This window comes from Solanum stenotomum, chromosome 12 (assembly GCF_019186545.1).
Source record: "Solanum stenotomum isolate F172 chromosome 12, ASM1918654v1, whole genome shotgun sequence".
NCBI classification, from domain to species: domain Eukaryota; kingdom Viridiplantae; phylum Streptophyta; class Magnoliopsida; order Solanales; family Solanaceae; genus Solanum; species Solanum stenotomum.
In genome coordinates, this window is record NC_064293.1 from 48,913,352 (window position 1) to 48,932,127 (window position 18,776).

General features: G+C 31.6%; 2 protein-coding genes and 1 pseudogene across 3 annotated transcripts in view; all 3 read right to left on the reverse strand.

The window, feature by feature from the left end:
- Window positions 1–10,687, reverse strand: part of LOC125846390 (alpha-dioxygenase PIOX-like) — a 30,993-nt gene extending 20,306 nt beyond the window's left edge. Inside the window, exons 1-10 of one of the 2 annotated variants that reach the window (XR_007444355.1) lie at window positions 10,374–10,687; window positions 9,995–10,258; window positions 9,727–9,876; window positions 9,334–9,467; window positions 9,008–9,221; window positions 8,717–8,862; window positions 8,408–8,632; window positions 8,053–8,255; window positions 7,681–7,924; window positions 7,303–7,593 (exon numbers count right to left, since the gene is read on the reverse strand). Coding sequence is in view for 1 of the 2 variants with exons in the window: in XM_049525798.1 (XP_049381755.1) it covers window positions 7,368–7,593; window positions 7,681–7,924; window positions 8,053–8,255; window positions 8,408–8,632; window positions 8,717–8,862; window positions 9,008–9,221; window positions 9,334–9,467; window positions 9,727–9,876; window positions 9,995–10,258; window positions 10,374–10,487 (1,920 nt within the window). In the remaining variant the exon portion in view is untranslated. Of the gene's footprint in view, window positions 1–7,261; window positions 7,594–7,680; window positions 7,925–8,052; window positions 8,256–8,407; window positions 8,633–8,716; window positions 8,863–9,007; window positions 9,222–9,333; window positions 9,468–9,726; window positions 9,877–9,994; window positions 10,259–10,373 lie in introns of those variants that run through there. The other variant, XM_049525798.1, reaches the window with a different exon arrangement.
- Window positions 2,772–6,416, reverse strand: LOC125846392 (alpha-dioxygenase PIOX-like; annotated as a pseudogene).
- A 2,688-nt stretch (window positions 10,688–13,375) lies between the features above and the next one.
- Window positions 13,376–16,998, reverse strand: LOC125846396 (WAT1-related protein At3g28050-like). Its single transcript, XM_049525803.1, has 7 exons — window positions 16,564–16,998; window positions 16,401–16,466; window positions 15,373–15,486; window positions 14,532–14,769; window positions 14,192–14,350; window positions 13,936–14,087; window positions 13,376–13,829 (listed from the first exon to the last, which is right to left on the reverse strand). The coding sequence occupies exons 1-7, from the start codon at window positions 16,764–16,766 to the stop codon at window positions 13,667–13,669; spliced, it is 1,095 nt and encodes a 364-aa protein (XP_049381760.1). The 5' UTR covers window positions 16,767–16,998; the 3' UTR covers window positions 13,376–13,666.
- Window positions 16,999–18,776: the final 1,778 nt, after the last annotated feature.

The following is an 18,776-nucleotide window of genomic DNA, read 5'->3' on the forward strand; positions in this document are numbered from 1 at the left end:
AAGTTTTAATACCATATATAGTTATTAGAAATAAAATAAAATATACCCACTTCTTAATTTAACTAAAATTAATATTTACGAAAACACCCCTTGCCCACATGGACTTACCAAATAAAACTAAGGCAACGTCCAATTTTTTTGAAAAATTTCATAACTCCAATTTATGCTTAAACTTTTAAAATTCATACGTTAGGCTCTAGTTGACATTGAATCTTTATGTGGTGTATGTTATAAAATACACCAAAAGGTGTTAGTTCGAGAAATTGTTGAAACCTCTCTTGCCCGAGGAAATTCAAAAGATCACCAAAAACATTCATGTCTGTACATGAAGCCCAGTGTGTGTACATCTTCCTTGCCTATAAAATAAAATTGTTTATACTAAATTAAAACACACTTCATACAAATGTTATTCAAGTTTCATTCCAGCAGTAACTATAGTTTAAAAATAGTTATAATTAAATTATATCATATAAATTAAATAAAAAATAAATCAAAATCATATAAACATTGATAAAAAAATAATATAAAAGTATGTTCATACTAATATTATTCATGTTTCATACACATGCATATACATAAATTTTAGTACTGCCTTATGCCATATTTATATAAAAAAAAATGCACACCAACTTTATTCAAACATCATACCAGCTTCATTTGCACTGTTGCATTCATCAATCTATTTTCATAAATTTATCTAATTACGCTAACAATAATTTAACAATTTTAATACATTAATGAATAAATTGAAAAATAAACCTTCTTATTAGGAAAAATCTCATCTTCATATCAATATTATTCTAAATTTATACAAAACAGAGTAATTAAACAATTCATACAATTTTATTCACATCAATTTAATAATTTATACCATATACAAAATTAATAGACAATCCCACCAATGTTAATACACAATTCATACCATTCGCATACCAATATTGTATCAAAATACATACAAAATCCAACAACCAAACATTAACCTCATATCCATACACATTTTATTCATATTTCGAACAATTTTCACACATACAAATGTTTCGAAAACAACAATAAGCATAATGTGATATAAAAAAATCACTATTTTGGCTAATGTGGAAATAAATTAAATAAAGTACTTACCCTAACAACTTTTTTGTGTTTTTTGGATGTTAGTATTTCTGATTCCTTCTTTTTAGTTGTACTTCTTGTTGATGGTTTTGAAGATTGAACAACTTCTACATTTGTTTTTTTTTTTTTTGTTTCACTAACAAAATCAGAATCAGATTCAGAAGGGGTTTCAACAATTTTTTCCTTCCTCTTCTTCCCCTTTTGATTTGCCGAATTCGCCCTTTTCTTTGCTTCATTTTTTTTCTCTTTTTTTATCTTTCAACTGAGATGAACCACACGTCGCTGGAATTTTAGCAATTTTAGGCGGGGGGTTTGAGTTAATATATTGAAAGTTGGAACATGAACTTCATCAATAGAAGTTCCTTCAACCGATCTGTCACTCTTTCAAGGCGTTTCAATGTGTTTCTTAGACATGATGATGATGATGAGAAACGTAACGAGAGAGAGGATTGTGGAGTTAGGGTATTGGGGTTGTGAGAAAGATTGGATGGACGGTTGTGAATGTGGTGTAGTGGAGTGGTGAGGAAGATGGGAGTGAAAATTGTGAATATGGGGTAGTGGGGTGGTGGCGTGTAGAAACTGATAGGCGTGGGTGGGCGGGGAACTGTGATTGGTGTATGAGATATTTGGAGTGTAACGGTAAACAAGGAAGTCTAATCAATGTAAATCCCTAAATTCGTGTAACTGATAATTTCGGTTTTAAAAAAGGAACTGCAATTAAATTAGTTAGCTATTAATAATTAATAATATAAAAATATAAAGAGATTAATCATTTTTAAATAAAACTGTAATTGATTTTTAAATAAAGTTAAATTTAAGTAATATGTTATAATCCGTAAATAAACTGTTATAAGGAAGAATTTTTTAAGAGTGTGTTTAAAACTTGTAATATTGTTCCTTAAATGTGTATATGGTGTGATTTTTCCTTAAGTAATTATTTTTTAAAATGGATCCACCCAAGTAATTATTCCTTTAATAATGGAAGTGGGCCTTCATAAATAATGGGCCAAAATGAGTTTGGAATGTAAATCGTGGTTCTAGACGCATAGTTTGGTTCGATTATTTATATGAAAATCTTATCAGATACTTCCTCCGTCTCATTTTATGTGGCACCATTTTCTTTTTGGTCAGTTTCAAAAAGAATGTCACATTTTCTTATACGGTAAGTATTTAAAGGTACAATTCCTCTTTTACCGTCTTCATTTATTTCTTAAACTCCGTGCCCGGTCAAATGTTGCCACATAAAATGGGACGGAGGGAGTAGCTTTGTTTGCTTAAATTATCGCATATAATTGTAATTAAACTTTTTCTAACTAATTCAATTATCTTAGTTTCTGTTCGGTTCAGTTAAGTTTCAATAATTAATTTAAAGAAGACTCAAGTTACAAGAATTCTCGTTACCTTAAAACATGAAACTTCTTTTTTCCACCCGATTTTCGGAGCACGCATTGAAGCTCCAATTAAATTTCAATCGTCCACTATTTGGGGGTCGCGGTCTCAACAAAATTTTTTTATACCTCGAGCTCGAATTCAAGACCTTAAGATGAGACAATCCCACCACTGCACCACAATCCACATGTTGGTAAAACATGAAACTTTGATAGTATAATATATATAAGAAATTAAAAATGTTTTATTAAAAAACATCAATATTACAAGCTGAAACAGTAGTGCAAGCTGGCTTATTAGAAATAGAACAAGGAACCATAAATACAATACAAACTTCATTCACAATAGATGAGAGATCTACTGCTGAGGAAGACGTAAATAAAGTGGAATAGGATTGTAAGGTTGTGGAGAAGAGTCCCAAACAGAGAATGCGCTACTGGAATTCATCCATTTTTCAGTCATTTTTGGGTAATGACGATCTAACACATCTTTCAAACTTTCAGTAGTATTCACCCATTCCAATCCTTTTTTTGTGTATGTCTCGTCGTTGTAATTGCTTGTGAAAAATCTATCTCCCTCTAGCCTCCTGCCATGCATTTTCAAAATATATCAACTTTTATAACTCATCATATATGGAGTAGTACACATAAAATTTGTACATATATATACCAATTACCTTCCTGCCATAAAAAGGAATATGAAAAAAGCAGTTTCAGAAATAGCAAAGCCCTTGATCTTTTTTTCCGCCATGATTCCGACTAACAAATCCAATTCTTCTACATTATTAACACCATATACTTCAACTAGTGTTTCAATAACTTCCTTATCATCGCTCAAATCTTCCCATTTAGTGATGGGAATTAGGAATATCCTTCTTCGAAATTCATTGTACCTTGCAACACTTCTTTCCCTGTCCCTATAAACTACGTACGTACGTACCATCCAAATATCACAAGTGAATTACTAATATTTTAAATAATAAAACGAAAAAACTTACTTTCGAGAGCTGCAAGGTCCACAGGATCTGGTCTGTCAGTTCCATCAATATCTTGAGCAACAAGATCTCTCATCCACACTGGATAATTCCAAAGCTCAAGAGCTCCACATGCTTGATGTCCCATTGAAACCATTTGAGTAATAAACCCGATTTTAGATAATTTCTCCGCTCCTTTACCTCCAGTTAAATCTTCCATTGGGATCCTAATGCAATATGAGTACTTTAATTTAACATATTATATATAATCATCTTCAAGTGTGCATGAAATAGCGCAGCCTGTTTGAAATGTGACTTACTCATTAGTCAAAGGGAGAGACTTGTTTGGTGCAGGTGTTGCATCTATATTTCTCAGCTGAAGAGTATCAGGTAAGAGTTGATGCATACGATAGACACTCGAAAATTCCTCCGTTAAAGAGTAAGGCACGCCATGGTTTCTAGGTTTCTTCATTCCAACAAAGCCACTCAACCAAAAATCTCCTCCAATGTGTCCAAATGTATCCTTAAACTTTTTCCCTAGCAATCCATACCTACAATATTAATTATTTCGTCACAAAACATGAAAAAAGAAGAAGTAAAATAACTACTCCCTTCAATCCATTTTGTTTGGTCACCTTTTCCTTTTTAGTCCGTCTAAAAGAGAATGTCATCTTATGTAAGTCTGTAACTATAAATAACTTAACTTTAAATTTCCCTGTTACCCTTAGTAAAATGATTTACAATTGCTTAAGGATTATTTTGGACCAGAAATTTCAAAAGTCTTTTTTTCTCCTTAAACATTATGGGAAGTCAAATGGTGCTACATAAAATGAGACGGATAGCGTAATTTATAAGAGTATTAACCAAGAAATACGCATTCCGGCGAGCAAGGTCTCAGTTTTGAGAAGCTCGACAGTCCAATCTATGGTGTGAACTTTTGCAATGACAGCAGAAGTCACCAGCCTAGCATGACGATACAGGTCTTCGTCCTTCAATTCTGGATATTCTTTCTGAAAAAAATGGAAAATCAAGTTATATATATAAATGAATCAAGAAAAAACTGGATTTAGCAACAGAAAATATTTTGTAGCTAAACACTAAAATCCGTTGCTAATCCTAGACAAATTTAAATTAGCGACCAGCAAAAGTGACGGACCAGCGACGATGTTTTTTAGTAGTGAATTCCATAATAATAATAATATATGATACGTTAAAAGGTAATTGCTACTCCCTCCGTCCACTTTTAATTATCATGGTTTCCCTCTTATAGTACTTTTCTTATAGTTTTTTAATATCTAAATTTTTTGTTTAAAATATTGAATTAACGAAATCTAATTTAACTTTGAAAATTCGAAAATCGCAACATAATAAATAAAAGTGGACCAGGGAGTAATTAATATGACTAGTTATTAGTACCTTCAAGGCATCACAAACAGCATTGTGCTCTTGAACAAAGAGAGCATAGAGTGTCAAAAGTCCAGCCCAAGTATTGCGAACATCACCAGAGATGATTTTTCCATTTTCATCTTGTTGGATGAGTCCATTTTCTGATAGTTTCAATTTTCCGTCTATAAATGTTCTTACTTTCTTTAAATCATCTGCGTTGTTTCCATAAATCGCACTTCCATCCCTTCATTATCATATTATATTATACAAAATACAAGAGACTTAATAAAGAATAGAAAAACATGTAATCATCTGTTTTAATACGCATATGTACATTATACTAATGTTTCATTTAGAGTAAAAATATAAAATTATTGCAGTATGAAATATTTACCACCAAGGGGTACGTCTGTTCAAGTGACCTGTTTTGATTTCATCTATGCCCGTAGGAGTTTCGGTGGACTTGTAAAATTTACAAGACTTGAGAGGGCACTGACTTGCAACTTCTTTAGGTGCATCAAGTTTCATCTGTGCATGCACAACATTAATATTACCAACAACAGTAAAATCTAGTCAATGGTAGTAAAATTGAATTCTCTAATACGATCGATGGAGCTTAGAATGAAATTGATTCTTGAGTCGCCGAAGAAAAAAAAAAAAGTAATAGCTAGCTAGGCTGACCTGGTTAGTGTCTTCCATATGATCGATCCAATCATGAATCATAAATTATATCCAAGAGGCAGCTATTATGTTAAGTTGTTTTCCAGTGTCTATGAATTTTCTACGTGCTAGTAGCTTCGTTGCTACTACCATTGGATCTGGTTTCTTTAACTGCATGCGCATTTTTTATGTTTATTTTTTTTTGGAATAAAGAAATTAGTAAAAATTAGGTCTCTTGATTTTTAATTAAACTAAAAGTTATAGAATTAAGCAATACTTATTACCTTGTTAAGCTGATCAACAGGCATCATATTCCTCCCAAAGAAGGAAAATTCACTTCCTGCATTTTCATTGAAAGGGTCGTTATATTTTCCATCGGCAATTCTATAAGGGTAATCCCCCGGATTTGATCGGACGCCGGTAGGTGTTGTACCGACGTTGATCAAATTATATTGCTGGTGAAGACATCGCCGCGCTCCAAGATAAGCTAGCCCCAGGAACACCGGCAGCCGGTGCCAAAAGTTCAATTTATCAACGAAATGGACCATCTACATGCATCTCACATTAATTATTATAACGAACGTAAAATAATAATAATAATGGAAAGAAATTAATTGTAATGTTGATCACTTCTTTTGAGTCGAAAATCAGAAATGACGAATTTGATATTTTAATAAACTTTGATCAAAGTAGCAAAAGTTTATTGTACAAGGATGTCTTAGCTTCCTATTAGTTCAAAAGGTAAATATAATCAGTTTGAAAATTAGGATAATTAATCTAATAAAAGAATTACCAGAAACAAGAATTTGTTGATTAGAGTCATTTCCTCAAAGACGTCATGAAAATCTTTGTGAATGAAATTACGAAGATGGGATAGCAAGAGATTCTCGAGGAATGCCATAACCAAACACGTTACTTTATTAATTTCGTCGTTATTTATACGATAATAAAGACAATTGTAATATAGTATGATGTTTTTTTTTTGTTTAATTTGGAGTATATATGAAGAGAACATCATCTTTATATAATACTAATATATAGTATATAATTAACAGAAGCATAAGGCATTATTAGACACCTACGTACAAAAAAAAAATTAAAAAAATAGCACACGTTGGATGGCTTTGACAATTCAGACCAATATCGTCTATGAACACCTATATATAAATAAATAAAATAGAAATCCTACTCATTTTCTCCATGAAGCTAATAATAAAGTATTTACCCCGAGATATTGAGCTGGACGGGTAAATGGAGTTGTTTATATTAGAAAGTGTTTTACCATAAATTTGTATATTCCAAGTACCATGGCTGGAAAATGTAAAGTAGATTGTTAAATAATTATACTTCTGGCTTGTTCACGTAGGAATAATATGCGATGTAATTACAATATGGATGCCTACTGCTTTGGTTTAACATTTTGAAAGATCAAAATTTCAAGAAACAAATTAAAACATATATGTACCTGTTGATAATTTCAAGTATAATAAATAATGCACTACCGCTAATTCTAAACTTCTAGATAAAGATAAATACTAACTTTTTGTTGAATTAATCTTCAAGCATTATGATGCATGGTCCATGTAAATATTTTCCATACAACAAGGTGGTCCATATATAGAATTGCTAGTGCAAATATATGTATCTCCTCAACAATTTAATAATAAGACATCTCAAGATATATATAACACGAGTTAATAGCTCAAATGATCATTAGTGGAATAGTGGCTAGTTATTTTCACAAACCAAGAAACAATATATTATTTTGATGAAATAGAACAAGATGCCTTAAATACAAACTTGTACGTATTACGGTATTAATAAATAGTTACACACGTGATTTTGAGGTCTACTACTGAGGAACACGAAAATAGAGTGGAATAGGATTGTGAGGTTCTGGAGAAGAATCCCAAACAGAAAATGCACTGTTTGAATTCATCCATTTTTCAGTCATTTCTGGATAATGACGATCTAACACATCTTTCAAACTTTCAGTAGTATTCACCCATTCCAATCCTTTCTTTGTGTATGTCTCCTCGTTGTAATTGCTTGTGAAAAATCTATCTGCCTCTAATCTCCTGTAAATTCGAAATCAACTTATAAGTTACCTAATTGTGTAAAAAATATAATAGTAATGCATAAATTTTTCTTGTTTATTTACAAACCTTGTTGCCATGAGAAGGAATATGTTAAATGCAGTTTCTGAAATGGCAAATCCTTTAATCTTTTTCTCCGCCATGAGTCCCACTAGTAAATCCAACTCTTCAATATCATCATCATATACTTCACGAAGTGTTTTGATTGCTTCTTCATCATCCGTCAAATCTTCCCATTTCGAAATAGGAATTTGTAGCATTCCTCTTCGAAAGTCATTGTACCTACGAACACTTCTTTCTCTATCTCTATAAACTGCCATCAAAATATAATTAATTTATTGATTATTGGAAAAGAACTAATTATTCAACAAAAAATTATTAACAATAAAGCCATATTTTATTGATGATATTCTGATTGTACGTAATAGAAAATAAACTTACTTTCAAGGGCTGCAAGGTCAATATGATGTGGCCTATCAGTTCCATCAACATCTTGGGCAATAAGATCTCTCATCCACACTGGATAATTCCAAAGCTCAAGAGCTCCACTAGCTTGATGCCCCATTGAAACCATTTGCTTAGTAAAACCAATTCTTGATAAATTCTCTTTTCCTTTACTCCCAACTACTTCTTCCATCGGAATTCTACAATTTCAATATTGCAATTTGATTATGTTAATTTTATGTAGTTAATTTAGTATTATAATAAGCAAAGTTTGTTACAATGAGAATTTTTTTTATTTTTTTTTTGTCACTATACTAATAATATATATAGCGTGTAATGCATGAGGGCTTACTCATTAGTCAAAGGGAGAGATTTGTTTGGTCCAGGCGTGGCATCTATATTTCTTAGCTGAAGTGTATCAGGTAAGAGTTGATGCATTCTATAAACACACACGAATTCTTCAGTTAGGGAATAAGGCACTCCATGATTCTCAGGTTTTTTCATTCCAACAACACCACTTAAAATGGAACCAACATGCCCAAATGTATCCTTGAATTTCTTTCCTAGTAATCCATACCTGTCATACAAATTAATTTTAATTTAATCATCCGCGGCGACAATAGTATAGTTGATATATAGAGTAAGAGAGATAAATACTAACCAATTGGCACGCATTCCAGCAAGCATAGTATCGGTTTTGAGAAGCTGAACAGTCCAATCTATTGTGTGAACTTTTGCAATGACAGCTGAAGTGACTAGCCTTGCATGACGATACAACTCTTCATCCTCTAATTCTGGATATTCTTTCTGAAATATTGAAAATCAAAGTTCTTTTACAAAAAATAAAATTTAAGATTGTCCACTATCTCAAATATAAACATACATAATATGTATGATAGCAACCTGTCTTATTTTCCGTAGTTAAACTCCACTATGATTAATTAGTACGTACCTTCAAAGTGTCACAAACAGCATTGTGCTCTTGAACAAAGAGAGCTTGTAGTGTTAAAAGTCCAGCCCAAGTGTTACGAACATCACCAGAAATAATTTTTCCATTTTCATCTTGTTGGATGAGTCCATTTTCTGATAGTTTCAGTTTCCCGTCTTTAAATGTCCTCACTTTCTTCAAAACATCCTCGTTACTTCCATAAATTACACTTCCGTCCCTTCATGTGAAAATTAAAATTTAAATAATTATTCCGCACACTCTTCTTTTGGACTAGATAACAATTTAGTTTGTCTAAATGAATTTATGGTAAAATATTTTAGAGATCTTACCACCAGGGAGTACGGCTGTTCAAGTGACCGGTTTTGATTTCATAAAAATCTGTAGGAGTTTCCTTGGACTTGTTAAACCTAAAGGACTTGAGAGGACATTCATTAGCAACTTCTTTTGGTGCCCTTAGCTCAACCTGTTGCATAAAATTAATGTACCAACAAAATACGTCACAAATTACTTAAGAAAATTACTGATTATACAAAATATGCATGTGTACAGTAAATATAGTATATATACATAATGTACTTCGGTGGTCATGTTGGTAAGCTAGCTAGATGATCCATGTACATTTTACATAAGTTTCCCAATTATTTTCACTAATTGAATGAAAGAATATCAGTATCAAATTGCTAATTCTGAAATAAATACTAAATAAAAGTAGGCTAACTGACCTGCTGAGTGTCTTCCAAATGATCGATCCAATCATGAACCATAAATTGTATCCAAGAGGCAGATATCATGTTAAATTGTTTTCCAGTGTCTATGAATTTTCTTCGTGCTAGCAGCTTCGTTGCTACTACCATTGGATCTGGCTTCTTTAACTGCATAAATATCATTTTATTCTTTTTAATCAATAAAAAAAAGGAAATTATGGACTTGGACAATCCCCTCATGAGCTAGTTTTTAATTTGCGGTTGAGTTATGCAATTATATATATACCTTATTATCCTGATGAACAGGCATCATATTCCTGCCAAAGAAAGAAAATTGACTGCCTGCTCCTTCATTAAAAGGGTCATTGAATTTTCCATCAGCAGTTCTATAAGGGTAATCTGCCGGATTTGATCGAATGCCGGTAGGTGTTCTACCGACGTTGATCAAATTATATTGCTGGTGAAGAGTCCGCCGTGCTCCAAGATAAAGTAGCCCAAAGAACACCGGTAGCCGGTGCCAAAAGTTATGCTTATCAATAAAATGAACAATCTGCATGCATCTCACATTATTAGCTACTACGTACGTACACAATAAACTAAAAAAAAAAAATAACTATGATCAACTAGGACATAAAAATAAAATATTCGGTCGAACTCTTCTTTACCAGAAAAAATAATTTATCGATGAGGGTCATTTTCTCGAAGATCTCATGGAAATCTTTGTGGATGAATTTACGGAGAGGGGATAGTAAGAGATTCTTGAGCATAACAAAAGACATTGTTTTATACGAGAAATGAATATCACTTGTAATATGATTTTGGAGTATATATGGAGGTAACGTCCCCTCTCTCTCTCTATATATATAGCAAACACATAAGTAATAATATTAGCAGAAGACATGCACTAAGATAATATATCCCAATTGGGAATAAATAATAGTAGCATGTTGGATGGCTTTGACAATTATTTTCCAATTTTAGCCGCCACCTAAATGATAAGATCTTGTCAAAATTTTGGAAGAAAAAAAAATGTATATATGGTGTGCACGTATAGAAGACAATGTATGAGTCAAAAAGAAAGAGATGAGATATCATGTATGACGAATATACTAATTGAAATTCACTTTGTCTTTATCTCCAGATTTGCAATTTAATAAGTTTTTAGATGATTGGTTCAGTAGATGTGATTAAATAGACAGCTTTTGGTAAAATTATCTAATGACATATATGGATGAATGTGATTTCTCTAATTTTGATTTGAAATTTCAGATCTAAGTCTTTAAAATTTGAATCAATCAAGTTAGTGAGTTTGGTAGAAGATAAAGTTTATAAGCATATGATTCATCGCAATCTAATATTTTTAACAAGATTGATGGGTGGGAGGAGATATTAAATTTACAACGTTATTTATACAAAAGAAATCTCATTTTCATTACGGAAATTATTTAATTTATTTTAAGAAGTTTTTTTTTTTTTTTTTGAAAATCAATTTTCAAAATCGAAAATCAAGAAAATTGAAAGAACATTTTCTCAAAAATGTTCTCCTCCCTACCAAACACACCCCATAAGTGTCGGTTTGGTCAAACACGTTTCTTTCTAGAAATTGCTTAGAAGACTTTGAATTTTCCATTTTACTTTAAGAGCCTAATAAAATAATTCAAATCTTAATTTATGTAATTAAAAAATATATTTTAAACTATCCTATTCTTTAGGTAGCACATCAAAATTTGAGTGGCGGCGAAAATGATATTTACTTGATTAAAAATTGTGCAAGAGGGTAAAATATTGTTATTAATTTGCACTTGCTTCAACCTCGAGTTCTTTCCGATAATGCTTTTATACAAATATAATTAAATTTGACCCTTTTTTAAAATTAAAACTAAATTAGTTATGATTCAACTTTTTAAATACTAAATCAAATCATTAGTCAATATTTTTTAAACTCATATTTAACTTGATTTATTGAAATTCTTTGTAAATCCATCTATTTATCGGGAATATCAATCAAAGGAGCAAGATATCATACTTAACTTGTACAACCATATCAAATCTCTCTAATTTTTTCTTTTAAAGAAAATAAAATGCTTTATGATAATGGAAAAATAGAGAGAAAATTGGTGTACTTTCTATTATTACTATTAGCTTAATCTTTCCCCCAAATCCACTTAGTTTCCAATCTGCAGGTTACATTTTTTTGACTCGTTTTATTTAAAAGTTCGATGAGTCGTTTCGGGTGAAGCCTATGGATCAAGTAAACAAACGGATTGGGCCAATCAAACTGCACGTTACTAAAAAGTGAATTTGATTTTAGGGTTACTTACCAATATGTACGGGTAACAAAAATTCTTTTCAACAAAATGGACATGTGTATGTAATGTATCGAAGGGCCAGCCAGACCCCCCCTTGAATAATAAGGGGTGTTAAGCGATATTTTTTATCGAAAAATTACATCATATACAAAGTCTAATTTTAGTTTAATAAATATTGACATTTTTTGACACAAGGTAAATTTTTAGTCTAGTGGTTAAGACATTGTGAAAATTACGGGTGTACATGACCGGATTGACTCGGGTTTTTCAAATATCAATCAAACCATTTGTGTCAGATTTTTAAAACTATAAACCAAACCTATAAAACTCGAGTTTTTTAACCTCGAGTTTTTTCGGATTTTTCCAGTAAAGTATGCATACAAACATATAATTTACTTGTACTTCAAATATTTCTTTAGTCCTACCAAAATACAACTACCTAAGGTGTTTCTTAAGAAAATAACACAAAATATGATATGAGTAATGACACTAAAATATCCAACAAAATAATAATAATAAGCGTAAAACAAATATTGCAAATTAACAAGTCATAATGAAAATGATCATAATTTAAAAGTACTAAATTATGCTAAAATAAGTTTAATAAGTATTAGTTACGTGATTAAATATTAAAGAAAATTAAAATTAGACTATGTATTTGAATTGTTTAAATCAATGTAAAACCAAAGAACAAATATTCAACATTATTGTCATTCTTAGTGCTGAATTGATTTTTTTTTTTTTGCATTAGTATTAATTTGATTTTGATTTAAGCTTTATTATAATTACCAACATATGTGGACTATAATCTTTATTGAACCATTCAAACTTGAAATAATATATTAAAAGATAAAAACTATGAAAAAATATAAGAAATATTTAAAAATTATATCAAAGTAAATATTTTTATGTATAAAATAAAATTTTAAAATTATATATATAATGTCGGGTTGATGTTTTTTAGTTAAAATCAAACCAACCCAAATATAGTCGAGTTTTTTTTTCGAATACCAAACCAAGTCAAACCCACCATTAGTCGGATTATTTTTTCTCAATTTGCGGTTTGATTCGATTTTCGATACGATTTTGTACACTATATTTATATATAATGCATGATATTGTATAAATAGTGTATAATCATGTATACATAAATGTATAACTATGTATTAAAGATGTTTTTAAAAATAATAATTAAAAGATGTATTAGAAATGTAAAATTATTCACTCGAAATAATTCACTGCGAAACGTCAATTTCTAAAGGACTCCTCATCGAGGTTTAATAATATTTTCTTAGCATAAATTACATTAGAATCCATTGAGATACAATCCTGTTCAACTAACATTAACTAGCAAGGCCCCAAAATAGGCTTTAGTTCATTCCTGAGATACAAAAGGAACATTCTGTTGTGACTCAGTACTTTGAAGCCAAATGATAAAATGTCAGTAGTAAACAAGTCTTTTTCCAGAATAGCTGTACAGAACAAAGGATGGATATATATATGCAAACAATTAGCTGCTCCTACTTTTCCCACAGCAGCATCTTGTTTCTTCCTATACAACCCCATACTCGATTTTGTTCATAAAAGATGGAGTGATTTGCAGTTACAGCCTTTTGTGTGACATCCCTTTCTGCCTTCAAACTAATTTTTCACTTGTCTGAGATGTCTTCATTTTTGAAATTGTGTAACAAGGGGAACTTTTGATCTGGAGACGACTCGAGATCACTAGAATCATTATATTCAGGCATCTCTTTTGCCTTTCCCCACATTACGGTATAGAATCCAATTGCAATTATCGTTGCTCCAAGGATGCTGATTGTCAAAGAAGAAAGTAGTTAATTAGATTATGATGACATACGTAATTCGTTAAAGAAAATAAATGTGTTGTGTGCAGAATTGGGCACTTGAGTGTTTGTACCTTCCCAAATAAAGAGTATCTCCCAAGAGAATGACTCCCATGGCAACTGCAATCGCGATGGACAATGGTTTAAACATTGCTACATACACTGGTCCTTTTACGCGCAATGCCCAGGTGTGAATTGTATTATTTAGGGATGAACCCAATATTCCCTGTGTGATGCAACACATATCATTTCATCGTACATGAACAGACATAGCAAAATATATAGTATAAAGATATGAAAAAATCAAACTTATTTCTCGTTTTAACTTACAGAGCAGAGGATGGAGGCCAGTGCGATATCCGGTTTAATTATCCATTTGTTGGAGTCAGGTTCAGATAAAAATCCTACAATACCAGCTAGGATGCTAACAGTCAAGTTGTAGAAGAAAACTACTGTCACTTCTGCTGGATACACCTTCATAATCCATGTCTGTCATCAAAAAAAAAAAAAATCTCTATTCAGGGACCAAGTCTCTGTTGGAAAAAACTTGCCCGCACATTTAATCACGAGTCACAAAATAAAGCGAGAATATACATATGAAAGAAGACACGTATTTTGCATTAATTTGCTTGTTGTAAACATTGAGTACGAGTAAAATAAAAATTCATACCTGAACTATATACCACATTGGGACTAAAAAATATTCAGTTGTGAGGAAAAGGCCACCAAGCATCCAATTCGATTGAGTTGAGCCGAGAGGTTGACGTAGTAAATTGGGTGTGGACGTGGTAGGCACTAATATTTTTGGGCCTTTGTATAGAGTTACTACGAATGCTCCAGCTATGGACACCACCGTGCCCAACACTTTGGCTCGAGTGGTTGATCTTTTCAACTGTATCTTCTCCATCCTGTTTAACAGTTCCACTCATCAAATTTCTTCTTCTAAAACATAAAAAACAGAGAGCCATTTTTGAACTTGACACCACAGGTCTAATTATGAAAAGCGGCCAACATCTAAATACAATCCACACAAGTGTTTATTTTTGTAAATCAGCGTAAAATGAATTAGTTATACCGTAGGCCTATTCTGAGGTCATTCTTTAAACTTAGTCCCCGTTAGTCGAATTGAGTGAACTTTGCCATTTAAAGTAGAGTTGGATGTATTTTTCTTTTACAGACAAGTTTAATCCAGGGAGCTAACATCGATACAATTATAATAGTGGCCTCGAAGGGTCATTTATGCAAATGGTTCAATATTTTTTCCAACCTTTCTACAACTTTTTGTTTTTAAACAATGGATCAAATGGCCTACATGCTACAACTTAGATATCAGTAATCTTAGTCGAGTTTATCCTTTGTTTCGGTTGGGAAAAAATGATGGATGCTGACAAAAGATGTCAACAACTTGACACAACTTGGAGATTAAAAAAAACAATCTAGTTTCATTATAGTGGGGACAACAAAATTAAGAAAATGACCTGAAATTAGGACATGAGATTATTAAAGAGAACCTGAAAATGACAGCCAAGACGAAAGTAAAAGCAGGGACAAGATTGCTGATGGCGGAGGCAAGCGTAGGAGAGGCATAGATAATGCCTGTATACCCCATTATCTGTGATGTACACCTGCACTTCCATTTATGCACTATAATATACATTATGAAAAAGCAAGAAAATATGATTATATTTTGTTCTGAGACTATTTTGTTGAAATTTACTAGAATGAAACACCAATGAATGATCATCAAAGCGTATAGTCTAAAATGTTACTGGTGTGAGTTGGATTTCCACTTTACCCCGAATAATTCGCACCGTGTGGCCTTTTTTTTAAGGTTAATCTTTATATTCTGTCACTCTCGTTGCAGTAGCTAAATTTCGCCTTTAAAATCAAGTGGATGCATTTTCCTTTTCATGGACAAATTTATGTAGTGCCCTCAAAAGAAGTCATTCGCGCAAATGCCCAGTCCCATCTATGTTAGTATAAATGAAAAAACAAAAAAGTTGAAAATATAAAATGTAAAGAATAGGGAAAGGGACAAAACGTTACAAGAATTCTTATTGACCTTGTGCCTAGTAAATTTCCACATCTGAAACAGAATTACTATTGATGTATCAATCAACTTGTACTTTAATCTCACATTATTGAGGTTTGACTTTTCTATCTCTCTTTATTGGTTCAGCACTAACTTTACCAATTGAATTCTGTCAAATTAAACTTTGGATGTAACTGACACTTCAAAAGTCAACTCAAAGGAATGAGGATGGCTAAGAGACCCATGGTCCGGTCAAATGGATCTAACTTTGATACTATGTCAAACTAGATCAAAGGAAAGAAGATTGTCCAAATCTTACAAAGAGATCGTATTCTCAAGTCGATGTGGGATCATTCTAATCAACAAATTCAATTGATTTGCTCATTTTTAAGACTAACAACATCCAATAATCCTAATTTTCTCGAAAATAACCAAACTTTTTTTTGGGGTTTTACATATTGACAGATTGAGAGTGAAAAAAAACAAGAAAAAGAGTCAAATTGGTACCCGATAACTCCAAGAAGAAAGATTTTGGCGAGAATTGAGCAATTGAGAGGTGGAAGTATTCTTGATCTGCAGTTAGATGATTCCAATTTTTCAAACCCCCATCAGATTCTTGATCTCTCAAATTTTACAAACATGCAATAGAAAAAAAAAACAGAGCATGTACCTGGCAGAGAAGAAAGGAGAAGGAAGAAGTAGAAGAGCAGCAAGACCATAACTATAAACAACAAAGACATGATTACTCATGCCTTTGTTAGTAGCAGCTTTGTAAAGTGTATTTAATCCAACATTTATACATTCCATAGTCACCATAGCTGTAAATGGTAGCACTTCTTTATAAAAAGTTGTCTCTCTGTTATTGCTTCCCATTTTTGCTTCAAAAACTTCCAACTTTTGTGTTTCCCAAATATCAATTTCTACGCGTGGCGGACATGAGCTCTACCTGAAAAATCTGATATTTAATCATACCAGTGTGTGTGTTTAATAAAACTATATATTATGGACCAGAATTAAAACAACTGTTTTTTTAGCTAAGCGTATATTGGAATTAAAGCAACTGTTTTTTAAGCTAAGTTTATATGGAAATTAAAGTTGAAATCTTTACACTTTTTTTTATTCCTAAGGTCCCATATTGGAGATGACATTTTCTGTTTTTTATTATCTTAGAGTAGAGGTTGTGCAAATTTGGTTAATTCCTAACCATCTATTCATCAAAAAGTATGTTATTTCATTTTCTAATCAGACAGCACTTTCAACTTGCAAAAGTTCTTTTCGAATCAAACCTTCTTCTTTGTACAATTTGTAATTAGACCAAGACTAAACATTTAAACCTTTTGTTTATGACTAAATGTGGTAAACTATTTATTATTGGTCTGAGGAAGTCATGATTTATATATGTTAGTTGATGATATGGGGAAATGCGAAATAAGAATTGATTCATTATATCCATGTTGTTAATTTTATCTACCTATAATCGGAGGTTAGAGTCTAAAATTCTTATTGAAACTTAGTTATATGGAAAGTCTTGAGATTTTATATCCTCGATTCTCCTTCTTCTTCTTCCATGTCAATATTATTTTAATGATGTGCAAGGCTTGACAAGGCCACAAAAGTACAAATTATGATGAATTTATCTTACTTATTTATGTAAAAATCTACTGGTATTTGATTGAAATTTAATAATTGATGACATATCATTTTGCCGAAAGGGAATTAGTTAGTGCATATAATTGTGATGTAATTAAAGATGAAAAAAAACATTAGATGAATGGGCACGCTAAGTAGTTGTTGTCCTCATGAGAGATGAGAGTTGCTTGTGGGAGTGATAAAAGGATGCGTGACTATTATATTGTGCTTTTGTGTGATAAAGGGGCAATCTACATAATTGGTTTCCTTTCAAATAAACGACAAAAGAGCAAGTGAAGTTTGGAGTAATATTGGGCTCGATTAAATGTAGATTTGTGTCAATAAATTTTACATGAGACTAAAACACTTTTTAATAAAATTAATTTCATATGAAGTCAAACTTAAACACGAAACATTTAATTAAACAAAAATAAGTACTTATTACTCAACTCTACCCTACCTTATCGGATATAATTGGCACCCATTCAACTCAAAAAGACAAGTGAAGTGTGGAGTGGAACGTGAATGGTGACACTAATTGATTGTTGACATTTCGACAATTTATGCACTTCCCTTCAATTATTGATACTTTCAGCACTACAATAATGCTTTAAAAAAAACAAACAGTGGGAGTGCCTGACAAATTGTGAAATTGACCTGCTTCTTTTATCAAAGAAAAAAGTTGTAAGGAATAAAAAGAGCTAGATTAAAATCTGAAACAATACTAATTAAGTGGCACCGATATTCATAGACATCTTTAATCTTAGGTTCAAGTTAAGATTATGCTATGAAATATAATGATATAAGTTTATTTAACTATAAGGTTAATTCGTTGGAAGAGTTCTCATTCAACGTGACCTAACACGAATAATTAACCTCGCTCCTTGATCAACGGGGACATGTCTAGGCTCAATTTTTTTTTTGAATACAAATATGTAAATTTGTTAATGTGTGGTATGAAATTCAAACCTAAGTTCTACCTGCTTTAACATGAATTATGTGTCATGTACGTCTCCTATATAGTATCTAAATTGGCAGAGATAAAATGTGGTTTTCGATCTACAACAATATTCTCAACCTCATTATCAATTATGATTGTCAGGTAGAATATATTGAAACTATAATTAAATAATAAAATTCTGCTCTCTTTAACAGTTTAAGCTTTTAAATGAGATTGTCACATATTTTAACATGATATCAGTCATCTACTTCAACAAAATACACCATAGTCCATAAAGAATATATCCAGTTCTC

Coding starts and splice junctions, on each gene's coding strand:
- LOC125846396 (XM_049525803.1), bottom strand. CDS start 16,766: ATGGGAAGCAATAACAGAGAGACAACTTTTTATAAAGAAGTGCTACCA. Junction 15,487..16,400: donor TTTCTTCTTGGAGTTATCGG/GTACCAATTTGA, acceptor ATGGAAGTGCAG/GTGTACATCACAGATAATGG. Junction 13,830..13,935: donor GATACTCTTTATTTGGGAAG/GTACAAACACTC, acceptor TTTGACAATCAG/CATCCTTGGAGCAACGATAA.